Source organism: Oncorhynchus masou, chromosome 31 (assembly GCF_036934945.1).
Source record: "Oncorhynchus masou masou isolate Uvic2021 chromosome 31, UVic_Omas_1.1, whole genome shotgun sequence".
NCBI classification, from domain to species: domain Eukaryota; kingdom Metazoa; phylum Chordata; class Actinopteri; order Salmoniformes; family Salmonidae; genus Oncorhynchus; species Oncorhynchus masou.
Window position 1 is genome coordinate 37,107,242 of NC_088242.1, and position 14,862 is coordinate 37,122,103.

Sequence of the window (14,862 nt, forward strand, 5' to 3'; positions counted from 1 at the left end):
AAAGTTGTGGCAAAATGGCTTAAAGACAATGAAGTCTAGGTATTGGAGTTGCCATCCCAAAGCCCTGACTTCAATCCCATAGAAAATGTGTGGGCAGAACTGAAAAAGTGCATGAGCAATGAGGCCTTACAAACCTGACTATGTAATAAAATAAATAAAAGCTGAAATAAATCATTCTCTCTACTATTATTCTGACATTTCACATTCTTAAAATAAAGTGGTGATCCTAACTGACCTAAAACCAGGGAATTTTTACCTGGATTATATGTCAGGAATTGTGAAACTGAGTTAAAAATGTATTTGGCTAAGTTGTATGTAAACATCCGACTTCAATTGTATGTGTGTGTATATATATGAATATGTGTGTGTATATAGATAGATATTTGTATAATAATCCACTGGGGCTAATTTGCTTGATCCTTACTTCCTGCAGCTTTTCAGATTTGCAGAACTTTTTTTACTCATTTTTTTTTTACCTTACAATTTAGTCCCCAGGGTCTGGAATGTGGCCCATATACTCCCACTTAACAAAGGTGTAGATCCGTGTGAAAATACATTTTACCCCATTTCCAAATTCAAGAATACTTGTCAAATACACATTTTAGATCCTTTTTAACTACGAAATGTATTATAAATGTACATCAGTCATGTCAGACCATGTCATAGCACCATCTCTGCTTCTTCTTTGGTTTTAAATTATGTTCTTAATTGTTTGGATAGTAAGAAACACTTTGCAGCCCTTTTTATTGAGCGATCTAAAACATTACTCATTACTTATTCAAAGGCTTTCATAAATTGCCCTTGACCAAGCTGTGTGTAGCTTGTTTGAAAGTTATTTAAAGGACAGAATGCAATGTGTATTTACTGATGACTTTGAATCAGGTTTTCTGGACATGGCTAAGGGTGTTTCTTTTCACTATTTCCGTTAGCAATATTGGTTTATCTGTTTAAAAAAAATGCATGCTTTCACCTATATGCAGATGACACTGTGGTATATGCTATTGCCCCCACAGCTGACCAACTTCTGTTTCCCTGTTGAAAACCTTTGTTGGACTGAAATTGGTACTTAATGCAATTAAAACCAAGTATATGTTATTTTCCAAATCATGTATCTGATGATTTATGCATACGTACTTTGGAGGGTTCGCGAGTGGCGCCGCAGTCTAAGGCACTGCATCTCAGTGCAAGAGGTGTCACTACAGTCACTGGTTCAAATCCAGGCTGTATCACATCCGGCCATGATTGAGTCCCATAGGGCGGCGCACAATTGGCTCAGCGTCGTCCGGGTTTGGCCGGTGTAGGCCGTCATTGTAAATAAGAATTTGATCTTAACTGACTTGCCTAGTTAAATAAAGGTTCTATATTTTTTAAATAATTGATCGTATAACCGCTTATAAATACCTGGTAATCTGGATAGACTAAAAGCATGTTGATGAGTTAAGAAATTAAGAATTATATTTTTCTTCCACTGGTCCTGGGGCCCTTGTTAAGGTCAACGGCATCATGAACTTGGATCTTCCAGCAGGACAATAACCCCAAACCCCAATAACCCCAAGCACACAAAATCCATAAATAAATGGTTAACTGACCATTTCTAAGCGCAGATGAATGATATCAGGGATCTGGAAAGATTCTGTATGGAGGAGTGGTCTAATGTGTTCTCCAATCTTATACAACTTTTTAGAAATGGTTCAGTGCCGTTATCCTCGCAGGGTGAGGTATTGAAAACGGGTGCCAATAATTTTGACCCATATATTTGTTTGAAAAAAATGTATTGTTAAATGGAATCTTTTTATCTGAGCAAATGTATGTGTTTTGGAGCATACAATATGTGACCAACCATCTCGATTCAATCTTATGTAGCAAAAGTTGAAGTGGTGTTTTTTACATTGGATTAAAGTAGAAACTCAGAGCCTAAAAATAAATTGTATATCATACACTGCAGTTGAGGAACAATGGGAAAGTATTCTGCTTTGAAAGTTGATAAACTTGTAACCTCACTTTTGAGAAAATGGCCCTTTTTTGAATGTTTTGGTTAACCTACTGGAGAGCTTTGTCAGCATTGTTCACACCCTCTAAAGCCTTAGCCACACCCATCTCTTTAAGGATTCACATTTGAGGCCATGTATTAAACAACCAAAGAGTTCAAGACTAAAGGCTGGTTTATATTACGGGTGTGTTCGTGAATTTAATCAGGAGTACCAGAGTGAGCACAAAGCAAATGCATTCCAGGTGACTACCTCATGAAGCTGGTTGAGAGAATGCCAAGGGTGTGCAAAGCTGTCATCATGGTAAAGGATGGCTACTTTGAAGAACCTTAAATATAAAATAAATGTAGATTTGTTACACTTTTTTGGTTACTGCATGATTCCATATGTGTTATTTCATAGTTTTGATGTCCTCACTATTTTTCTACAATGTAAAAAATACAATGTCAAAAATAAAGAGTAGGTGTCCAAACTTTTGACTGGTTATGTACTTGGATGGACACTTTTCCCTCTCTCTGTCACGGATACCATGGTTGCCCTTCGCTTGAAGATGTAATCTGGAGACAGGTGTTTTATACAACAAGCCTGATGTTGTCTCTTTTTGACTCCGTCTGCATATTTGCAATCAAACAACAGGATTTTCTCCATCTCCTTAGCTATCATTCTCTAAATGCACTGTCCATTCCTCATTTCAAAACACGGTCTTCCAGAAAGTGGAGAGCAACACTTATGCAGTTCTACTACACGATATCTTTCAATAAAGCCACGTTAGAAAGGGTTACCTACACATACTGACCAGCTCATGTTATAGACAGAAGTGTGCTACATGGCAGACCAAACTAATTTCTCGGCATGTCCAGCCCACTCATTATTGCAGCCAATCATGGCTAGCGGATTGGTTGCTGTCTTTTTCTGTGGTTAAACCAAATATGCTCAAAAATGTTGAATGTTTTATTCGTATTAACAGATTGCATACAAGTTTGTTATTAAGGCGCGTGAAAGTGCACATGTTCCAGAAGGCATTTCTGGCAAAAATTATAATTTTGATAAATAAAAAAAAGTTACGTTCAAATGGCTCTCCTGTGAAGTAGTGACGCGCGAAATATGCCTAGTTTCTTGAAACGAGTCACACACAGCTCAGTATTTTGTAAAAAAAAAAATCTTTTTTTTTGCTCATTATTTATCAAGGGTCCCAATCATTTTGGACCTGACTGTAGCTGCAGTAGAATGTAAAAAATGTGTGCTAGAAAACCTTGGTAGAGCATGGGCGAAGTAGGCATTGTGGTGCTCATGAAAAAGTGTTCGGCTTCAGACCAGCTTCTCACTTAAAACATTTGTTTTTGTGTTTAATTATATCTATAGCCTGCATAGAACTGGCTCATTCCTTTATTTTTTCAATATGGGGGATTGAAGAAGGGAAAACATACCAACTTGTCCATGGTACATTTACTAGTGTATTAATGAGATCGTCGTTCATGGTCAAGGAGACTGTAGAACTTTGGTACTTAGTTCTCCTGAAGTTATCTTGATGGGCTCTGTTAGGAATGTAACGGAGAAAAAACTGTCACCAAAGGTTTGTAAAGCCACTTTATTGGAATGTCCTGCTGTCCTTTCTCAAAATATATCTAGTTTAAGCGTCATCCAGAATTCTTCACTTAAATGGAAGATGCTTAATAATTATGGTATTCCATATAGGTTTGACAGGATATTGAACAAGCACTGTACTTAGCTGGTCATGGCACAACGTCCTTGTAATCCAGCTGGGAGGTTCTGTGTAATTTGTACCCAATCCTCCATTACAGCGACTTCTACAAACAGAACATGACAGACCAACATTAGTTGGATGTTAGACACTATAAATCCCCTTAAATTGGCTCGTCTGCGCTTGTCCTCCCTAAAACATTTCAGTCTTCGTTGTGTACCATTAAGGAGTTAATGCAGATTAGTATTTATGTGTTCCGTAGTTAACAAGTCATCAATAGCGCCAAAGTCCAGCCACACATCCTGATTAAAAATATCATATTTCTTGGAAATTGCCCGGATTTTAGGGGATTTTTCTCTCTCTCTCTTTCCTCAGAGCAGATTTAAGATGTAAACAATCAATATTTTTCTCTGCTTATGAATTCTGCCTTTCATTTTCGAAGCTGTTCTACACAGCAGCTCTTCCTGAGCTTCTTGTGGATTGACGGAGTAAAAAGACTTCTCCTTTTTTTAGACACAAAGATGGGGCTTGCAAGCCCCTAATAGATCAACCTCTACAGTCTCACTGTTGGGAGAGTGTTTATGGTGGTGGTGGAAGGGTGAAGGACTGAGTCACCAGAAGGGGAGAAGAGTCCTGGTTTCTCCAACAGTGTTGTGATGGTTCTCTTACCCGGGAGACATGAGGAACTGAAGCATTGAGATATTCCAGTACAGTGTTCTCTGTCAGTGTGATAATCAGCCAATTGCTGTGGTCAAAGCGATATAACAATTCATATCATTGTAATAAATCAGTTTTCATTTGTCAATGATGTGTGAGTAATGCACTGTTGGTACATCAATTCCTACATTCTCTTACACATTTGTCTTCAATGGTATGTACGGCGCCGTCAAAGTATTCATACCCCTTGACTTATTCCACATTTTGTAGTTAGTCAGAATTCAAAATGGGTAAATATACAGCTCCAGCCAAGTTCACACACCTACTCAAGGGTTTTTCTTTATTTTTTACTATTTTCTACATTGTAGACTAATAGTGAAGACCTCAACTATGAAATAACACATATGGAATCATGTAGTAACCAAAAAAAGTGTAACAAATCTAAATGTGTTTTAGATTCTTCAAAGTAGCCACCCTTTGCCTTGTTGACAGCTTTGCACACTCTTGGCATTCTCTCAAACAGCTTCATGAGGTAGTCACCTGGCATGCATTTCAATTAACAGGTGTGCCTTGTTAAAAGTTCATTTGTGGAATTTTTTTCCTTAATGTGTTTGATCCAATTAGTTGTGTTGTCACAAGGTAGGGGTGGTATACAGAAGATAGCCCTATTTGGTAAAATACCAAGTCCATATTATGGCAAGAACAGTTAAAATAAGCAAAGATAAACGACAGTCCATCATTACTTTGAGTCTGGATAGTTCAATACATATTTGTTATGCTCTTGGAAACTTTCAATGCTCTAGAAATATTTGTATACACTTCCCTATGATCTATGCCTCATCACAAATCTCGGAGATCTATAGACATTTCCTTGGACAGCATGGTTATAGTCAACTGTGAGACCTAAATATAGGTGTTTCTTTCTAAATCATGTCCAAACCATTGAAATGGCCACAGTCTCCAAGTTGCAGTGACATCTCAAGGATGATCAAAGGAAATTGGATGCACCTGAGCTAAATTTGGCGTTAAAGCAAAAGGGTGTGAATACCTATGTAAATTTATATATTTCTGTATTTAATTTTCAATAAATGTGCAAAAATGTCTAAACTTGCCTTTGCTTTGTCATTATGGGGGATTGTGTGTCGATTTGGGTGAGAGGAAAAAAAACAACAATTAAATCCATTTTGAATTCAGGTTGTAACACAACAAAATGTGGAATTCGTCAAGTGGTATAAATACTTTCTGAAGGCACTGTATTACAGATGTAGGATCTTAATTTGATCACTCTGTTGCATTAAAACTTGTAGTGTATTTGAGATTTAAGTTAATTTCCACTTTGAAATTTCAGACTTGATTTTCCCTTTTCCCTAAAAATCTATCAACCCCTTCAAAAAGGTCCATTAATTACAGTCCTCATTATAATTCACTTTTCCTATTGATGCTAGGTTATTTTCCTGCTGTATCAAACTCGCTCAAATTAAGATCCTACATTTGTATGTGTGTGTGAATGTGTCTTGTAGTTTGTATTATTCATTGAAGCGAGCATTTCCTTTCGCTTATCTTGGGGTCCTCTCCAAAGCAGAGAAAGTCACCCTCCCACTGACAGTGATCAGTGCTGTTAGACATGTCTGCCTGGAGTAAGGGCCTCGCAGGTCCTCTCTGTCCTCGGGGCTTATTTGATTGAGTGACTTGACTGAGAGGGGACGAAAGATAATAAGGGGGAAACATAAAAACATGGGATATAATATCACCCCCCCCCCCTCCCATCCACTCCCCAATCATCCCAGTACTGTCCTTGCCCTTGTTTCAGGGCCTCAAACCTGTTCCACGCACCAGTGTAAACCTGAATTGACACGTGACACCCACACCCAAGTGATGCACTGACAAGAGGGCCTTGAAAAGGTGACAGATTATTATATTTTTTCCAGACTGGCTTAAGTATGTAAAAGTCATGAAATTTTAATGAAATGCATTATGAATGCATCTAGTAGGCTTGTGTTTTTCCTCTGTTTTTTGGGGTGGGGGGGGAGGTCCTGTAAGAAACGAGTCTGGAGAGAGAGCGGGAAAGAAAGGGAGAACTTTGACATCTACAGTTTTCCTTGACACTCAGTGGGTTTTCCCAGTTAGCTCAATGTGTTTACCCTGCGATGAAATCTGTTAATGGAAACAAAGTTCCCCCATCAAATTGCATTTCTCTTGCTCTTGCTTAAGTGCTTCTAATGGGGAGCATACAAAAGAAAAAGAAACTGCTTTTGGTCTTTGCGACCAACAATTTTGTCGTTTCTCGGCTGGTTTTGAAGCCTGCGGAGGAATCTCGCTGTGGCCTTGATCAAAATTACACTGTAGAGGATGAATTAAGGATTTGTTCATTTATCCCAGAGGTTGGTCACCATCAGAGCATCAACTCACACCCACAGTGAAACTAAGCACTTCTGTTTTATTTGGCTTCTGATGCACTTATTTGTACTTTTTTGTGTTTACATCTTTACACAATTTATTGACATCACATGGTAGATAAAATTGGAATTGCTCACGTGCTGCGCTCAAAATGTGATTTAAGTCAGAATTCAGGGTTTCCCTCCATTTCTCAGTCTTGCTTCAGCTGGTATTTACTTGGTAAGAAGTTATTTTATCATATATACTTGTTGGTACAAAACATTTCAACTCCCAATAGCAAATGGTACAAAGGGCTGTTTGCTTATGATTCCAAGGAAACCAAAAATGTGATTATCAGGTCATTGTAATTGCTAAGCTAATGCCTGGTGAAAAGTGGACTGTAAAATAAAATATAGTCTAATCGGTAAATCACTTCATATCTTGTCATTTGATTGCAGTGGTTTATAGGTTTTGGTTCAACTCCTAATTAAGCTTAGAATGAAATTCTTACTCATGTGAGTAGTTAAAAACCTAGTGCTAAGATGGTTTCCTATGTGTTGTAATACATGCGGAATAGATGAAGTGAGTAAATCCATATGGAATTACTGCATTGTGCACCTGCCAACCTGTAGCAGTTACTCCAAACATGAATGAGACCGGTATTCACATGCACATTGCTTGCACTGTGTTTATAATATGAATGTGCCCTTAGACGAGCCCAATGCCCTGGCGAACTTAACTGCACACTTACTCTTAGGATAAGTATCTGACGTTGTTGGCTGTGTCCTTTCTATGGATTGTTGAAATCCATGTGAAAGAGGTGAACAAGACCCCCATCAACCCTCAATTGGCCATTTCTCATAGTTCGGACAACTGGGTCTGAATTCCGCCACAAAATCGGTGGATTCCCATCGCGCCGGGAAATGTGTAGAAAAGTTCACAAGGGCACATGTTGGAATGGCTCTGCTGGAAGGGACCTACGGACCTCATCTGCATTTGAATGTGGTTTGATCAGTGGAATAAGACAGTATACATAGATATATAGAGTTAATGATGTGACTAAGCCCCTATGCGTGCTGCTGTATTCTTATGGTAATAAGGGAGCCTGGAGCCATTCAGTCCAGACAATGGCCACGTTACTCCGAAGAAAGGCGAGGGACAGAGGAAGTCTTCTGTGCATTTTCATAGACGGATGCAGTTGGGCGCGCACGCACAAACAATAGCAGTCCAACGATATATGGGCCCACATCTCTTCCTTTGTGTCTAACTTTCTACCTTTTTTAGATAACACTCAGAGAATAGACATCAAACAACGATGAATCATAAATCGAGGTCAAAAGAGAACACTCTCCAATTCGGAGAAAGGGTTAAAAGTGAAGGTCTTCTTTTAAAAAAAAAGAAAAGAAAGACAGATTCACGCAAAAGAAAAGAAAAAATATTCTCAGTGGAGGGTTCAGTGAACCATATGTAGGTAGCCACAGGCTAATGGGCCGATTGGTCCCTGGCTCGCCAGGTATCCCGTACCGTGTGCCCCCCCCGAAATCCCTCATCCATTCCCCTCTAATCTCACCTTTTTCTCTGGCGCTGACCCGGGGAGGCCCACTTTTATTCCCCACTGCACGCCAGAAGCCAGCGTTGTGATCCGAGCGGGCCCCGCTCTGGTTCTTCTTGCCCGGCTGCCTCCCCGACGGCTCTCCACTATTGATTTCTGCACCGCTGTCTGTGTGTTTGCACCACCGACGCTCGGGCCTGACTCTCCTCTCCCTCTTCCCTCATAAAACCCGGGATTCATGTACTGAGAGAAGAGGAGAAAGAGAGAGGGAGAGAGGGAGAGAGAGAGAGAGAGGGGGGGTAAGAAGCCAGGCTTTTGATTTTTCATTAGAACTGCTTCCGTATTTTAATATTGGGTTTAATCGGCCCTCATGCCTTAAAGAAATAACCATTGTGAGACGATTCCCCGGCCTTCAAAAAGTATATGCCGTTTCTTCAATCAAAGCCCCTTGAATTTGCTCTTTTGTTTAGAGTTCAGTTGCGATCGTTTTTTTTCCTCCTCTCTCGCTCAACCTCTTGCTTTGTGGGTACAGTCGTTAGGCTTATTGACTGATCTCGGCTCTACTTAAACAATAGAAACGACTTTGACAGGAAAATCTAGCGCACGTATTACAGTGGTGGAAGAGTAAAAGACCCCCGTCATAACAATATACCATTAAACAAAGGCAATCGCCTAACATCACATTTTTACAACACAATATGACATGATATGACATATTGTAACATAATATGATGTAATATTATATTATATAAATATTGTGCAATGTTGCCTGGTTAAAGTACAAATTACAAATTATTTTCAATGTAATCCATTTAAATGTTGAAAGTGCAAGTCTGACCCATTTCGTTATCTGTTTCTTGTATGTACTTAGTATTTATGGACAAACGTAATATTATTTCCTGCTGAAATGACATGAAGGCCCTTTTGAAATGGATTGAGTGCACGTTGTCATATGGGACAATTCCTCCACCCTCAGCCAAGTTTAAATGTGTTTATAGCTCCTCTGCTATTGTTTTCCTTGGTCATTTGAGTTTAGTTGTGTTTCTGTTGTAGCGCTGGTGAGATTCATTTAGTCTTTTCATGGCTGTGAAACACAATGCCTTGCGTGTTAAAGCCACAAAAGCACCAACCTGTGCGCTAATGAGGCCCCGTGCTGATATCTACGGCTTAGGTACCCTACTACTGCTGCAGTCATATTAAGAAAACACATAGGCCAGTGCGTGCTCACACACAAACACACACACACACACACACACGCAATGTGCACACACATACAGACAATTTCTGAAAGAGGTTTCTCATACACACACGCACGCACGCACACACACAAGCTTGCAAGGCCCTTTATTCCACATAAACACATACACAGAAGTACACAATTCCTCTGATGATAGACAGGAGTAGTGGATTTGATGAAACCCAAAATCAAAACAAAGGCACAGAAAACCCCTCCTGTGACAATCTCAATTGTCGCCGCTTGCCTTTATCTGATAATGTAGCAAATGCACCAAAAAGAAGCACTTACTTAATTGAACAACCTCTGCCAATTTGTTTGTCTTAAAGGAGAGGAGGTGACACAAACAACAAGTGTGTGTGTGTGTGTGTGTGTGTGTGTGTGTGTGTGTGTGTGTGTGTGAGAGAGCTGTTCTTTGTGCCAGTGGAGTGTTAAACCCCCTGCCAGGATGAGATGCATTATTGAAGACGCTGTTGTGATACTTCTGTCTGCTTAAAGATCTCTGCTTCCTTTTTAACGCCGCGCCACCTCTGCCCCGCTTCTGGGGAACTAGAAAAGAGCCACTATCACCTGAGAACATATCACAGGGACACAATAATAGGAACTAGGAAGTGATGTCGCGTTTTCAGTTTTTTGTGCGCTTGTGGTTTTTCTTTTTGTCGACTTTGTGGCCACGTTTTACTACGGTTTTTAATAGGATAGTAGTGGTATTAATGATAGCAATACAGTCATAATGATTGAGTGTTATTGTTGATGAATATTTTGGAGTAAATGTTCTACTTTTTCGACCGGGTTTCTATTCTTTGCCGATTCTTCTTCAACAGTATGTGGAGCTGATTAGCAGCAAATTAAAGGTTAAATGACCATTTGAAGCTGACACCGGGTCGTGGAAAAAGTGCCATTTAAGTGCTTTTTTTTGTTGTTGTTGTAAATGGCCTGCCGCTCTCCCACTGGTGAGAAAGATGTAATGAAACACACTTTTTGTAAATTCAATATGGTTAATTACTCTTCACGCCACGCCACCAGCCATGTGCTCGGGATGAAAAGAATGAGTGGAAAAGTGGAGGAAAAAGCGTCTGCAGAGTAACTTCAGGGCCCCTCATTACACCCTGCCCCTGGGTATTTTTACGCCTTTTATATCCCTTCTAATGAACTGTTTACGTTTTTCAGCTTTCCAGGCACCACAATTATTTGCACGCCCTTGTGTCGCTTGTTGCAACGGGTATAGAGAGAGGAGGCTAGTTGCCCCCCCCCCCCCCCCCCCCAAAAAAAGAAACTTGTTTACCAATGAAGATCAGTTTATTTGGTTGAAATGGTTCTGATAGTTTTAAGAGGAGAACTTTTGAAAACATTTTTAAAGGCGACTAATGTCAATTGGGTGTATAAACCAAGGGTGTTGAAATTATTGTCCACTTCAGCCTAATATTCATGTAAGTGAAGTAATGGTTGTGATTTGTTTGTTCAGAATTACAATTTTACTTAAAAGTAATGATATGTATATTTCTAGTCACTCATGCAGGTATGTAAACAGAAATGGTATAAAAACACTTTTATATTTGTGTCATAATTGCATGAATATAATTTCCAGCTCTGATATTGTTCTTGATTAGCATATCTTACAGTATGAGTTATTATGCATGCATATATAATTATGTTTGGATGGGTTGAAGAAACTCTTTCTTCTCCCATCGATGTCAACAGAGGTTAGACACGTGTGTGTTTTTTGACAGGACACCAAAACCTCCGTCTCGCATTTGACGAATTATGTGTGGAGTTTATTTTTATTTTTTAAAGAAGACGGCCACTTTGCATAAATATGTATCTTTGTACTTTTGTGCTTCCGGGAATAGAAGCAAAGTCTCACCCAAGATTAGAAAAAGTGACAAAAGAAAGACCTTTCGAAAGGATAAAGAAAGATATATTTTCTATGGCAATAAGGTATCTTATGAACGTACTCAATTCTTTTAAGATTACAAAGCCTCGTCGCCTGGTTTCATGTTCCTTTTAGTCATTTAAAACATTTCCCGCTCCATCTTCAACACACTAACTAGGATGAGAAACTTTCGACATTGTCTTTCTATACAGTTCTTTTGGGGGTTTTCTTTTTTCTTTGAAATAACTACTATTTAGACCTTTTTTTGTGTGTGATTTTTGGAACAATCTTAGTAATTATAGCCCATGATATACCCTGATCAAATATATAGATATTTCTCAATAAATGATGCTCACTGGTGTGATCTCAAAAGTCACACATGACAAAACATTATCAAATGAAGATAGCTGTTTGAGGTGCACTTATTTGCATAACACCCCAACCGGTAATCAAAGTCTATCAATGGGTGAGGCAGTCAATATTGCACAGCTGCTCTTGTTTTACATCAAATGAAAAGGGAATAGTCACTCTAAGGGTTATGGGGGGGGGTTCCGGAGGGGGAAATTCAAACCAAAAAAGTAAATGGGTAGGGAGCAGTAGTCTTTGGTTCTGTCGCATTTGCAGTTCTTTTTATTTTCTCTCTTATTTGTGCTGCGTTCATCGTGGAAACTGTTGATACTCTTGGCAGTAACAAACAGCTATTTAGAAATACCAAAAAACTGTGCGGGGTTTGAAGAAGACGTCAGGCTCTGCATACTCAAAATCAAGCCTTCTTCCTGGCTTCTAGTCTCAATTACTGGCAACCCGTCTTTCCCCTAAGTTACGCTGCGGCTCTTTAAGATGACGCTCCACTCAAATGAGATGTGGGTGTTTTCCCGGCAAAACATGACTCTACGCTGTCTGCCTGTTCCAGATTGATGTTTGTCTTTGTACTCACACTAACAGCATGCCTTAACTTTGTCATAACCTGCACATTTGGAAGAAAGGCTAATTGTACTTCCAGTTAGGAGTAGAATTAATCCTGTCCAAAATGTCTTAATGATGTATTTGAATAATTTTGTTTGCAAAAATGGATTGTTCAAAGGGGGGAGGAGGGGGGGGGGGGGAGTACAGTTGATGCTCGCAAAAAAAGGTATTAACACTTCCTTTGCAACAATGATGCAAATGTTGTCATTTGGATTGTGAAGGCATTCGATTGTATTTGTGCGTGTTCTATGGCGGTGCTGTGTTTTTGATTTGGGTCATTGTGAATTCCCTCTGTTCCCCGCAGTCATTCCTTCTCCGGTGGTTAGCACAGGTCCCCGTGGCTCAGTTGATGCCTGTAAAGTGTGTTGTTTATGGGCTTCTCTTTATCTAATGGTTTTTAACTTGTCGCCCTGGTCAATCAGCTTCCCAGACAACTCGGTAATTACCCTTGTGGCTGTGTCCCTCACTGTCACAATAACAACACAAATCACTTCCCTGATGGCTTTCCACTCACTGGTCAAGTTTACGGGGAAGAAGAAAAAAAAAAAGTGGTGACATATATTTATATATTTTTCTCTACTTTATTTCAATGAATGATTAGAGATTTGATTCTTATTTCTTCAAAAATACTGTAGCACTGTTACTATATTTGTTAAACAATGTGATTTTTAAATTGAACTTCTAAATACAAATTCTAAACAGGAAATAGACCAAATATTTGGCCAAAGCAGGAGTCTCGAAAGATCTTAGGATAGACGTACCAATTTTTAGGCCCATATTTCCCGGTGATTTGGCTCTCCCCACACTGCCCACACAGAAGTCCTGTCAAGGCAGAAAGAGAAGAAAAGACGAGGAGGCTTAGTAAACAGTTTCTCTTTCTCCGCTGTTGTGTATTTAGTTTGGAGGGCATTTGAAGCGGGCGCTTTTTCTGTTGGTGTCTGTAAACAAGCTCTACACAGGGCCTGCTCCTTCAGCATCGGAGGTGGCACACTGAAGAGTGTTTGTCATTTTGGGGGGGGGACATGGCATTACCTCTCCCACCCCTTCTGAAGAGGAGAGGGATCCCAAATCTGATGGAACGCCAATGGGTGATGAATTATTCCCTGTCTAAGTCCCAGTATCGGCATTATCACAGAGCCTGCCACTGCACTGTGCTGACAGCAGTGACAGCCCCCAGAAAAGATTTAGCGCTGACGAGTGATACTTTCCTTGTACATCTCCCGCCCCTGCCCCTGTGCCAGAGCCCTCCGTAGTTGGTTTTATTCTTCAGATTGTGTTTATTTAAGTGGGAAAGGGGGACATCTCTACAATTTCAGTGGTGCTAGATCACTTCGCAAGTGTGCCACACACAACCGCAGGTGCATTGCCTTTTTTTGACAGTCGGGTCCATTAGGGGGCTCTCGTGCTTAAGAAATGCCTGTTATGTTTTTCCAAGACAACTCCACTAAGGCTTATTCCCCCCCCCCCCGCTGTTTTCTCTTTCTCCCCTCTTCTGTTCTCTCCTCTTCTGTCTTCTTCATCTTCTTCTCCTTCCTCTTCCTCCTCCCCCTGCAGAAAAGGTCACGTATCGCCTACAGTGATGACGTGCGGAACGAGCTCCTGGGGGAAGACGCTGGCTCCTCGGAGAGTCAGGTAAGGTGCTAATCAAGCCCCTCCGGTCCCCAGTGTGGGTGGCTGGCCCTGGGTGTGAAAGGGTCAGGGCCTCCCGGGCACCTCCTAGGGCCACCAGGGCCACCGCAGCATTGGCACTAAGTCATGCGGAAGGAACACTGTTTAATGCAAAGCTGCCCAGGGTCTGAATGGGCTCCAGGCCTGGGCCCAGCATCTGGGCAACGCCAGATTGGGGCAACCCCCCCCACAGCTGTTCTCCAGCCGTCGGTGTACTTATCCTCCACCAACACACTATCAGCCACACACAACCGACCTCCTCCCCACAAACGGTGTCTTTCACACTCCTTTAAACACCAGGGGTGGCGAAACCACACAATGCAGACACTCAGGATGAATAGGATTCTCAGGTTCAATGTTTATAAGCATTAGTATCAAAAAGTCACTGACAGTTTTTATATTTTACTCGTTATAGTTTGTTGCAAGTGATATTGAAAATCGTATAATTTTATATTATATTTCTATGCAATTACAGTTGAAAATGTATTCAAATTCATGAAAAGATGTATGGTGAATTTTGCAATGAAAATGCAATTTAATGTTTTATTTAAACTGTGATGGAGTTCAATTCAGTGGATTACAAACGGCAGATAAAAAAGCAAATTAGCCATATTTCTTCCATTGTCACAAAATTATAAGATGTGGGAAATGAACAATGCCTTCAAAAACTATTGATTCAGTCATATTGAATATGAGAAAGGAAAAACAAAAGCAAACATCTTAAATAGTGATCTTAATTGCCCAAAATATGGCACATGTTCTTTAAACTGTGATTGTTTTGCATTATGTCTGAAGTGCTGCATCAAAACAAAACCCACCATCTTTTTAACACTTGACGTGGTGCCT

At 40.2% G+C, this 14,862-nt stretch overlaps 1 protein-coding gene across 3 annotated transcripts in view; it reads left to right on the forward strand.

Moving 5' to 3' along the window:
* Positions 1-14,862, forward strand: part of LOC135523900 (vesicle transport through interaction with t-SNAREs homolog 1A-like) — a 170,698-nt gene that overhangs the window by 21,716 nt on the left and 134,120 nt on the right. For all 3 annotated transcript variants that reach the window (XM_064950906.1, XM_064950907.1, XM_064950908.1), the window contains exon 4: positions 13,903-13,980. In XM_064950906.1, coding sequence (XP_064806978.1) covers positions 13,903-13,980 — 78 coding nt within the window. The remainder of the gene's footprint in view (positions 1-13,902; positions 13,981-14,862) is intronic.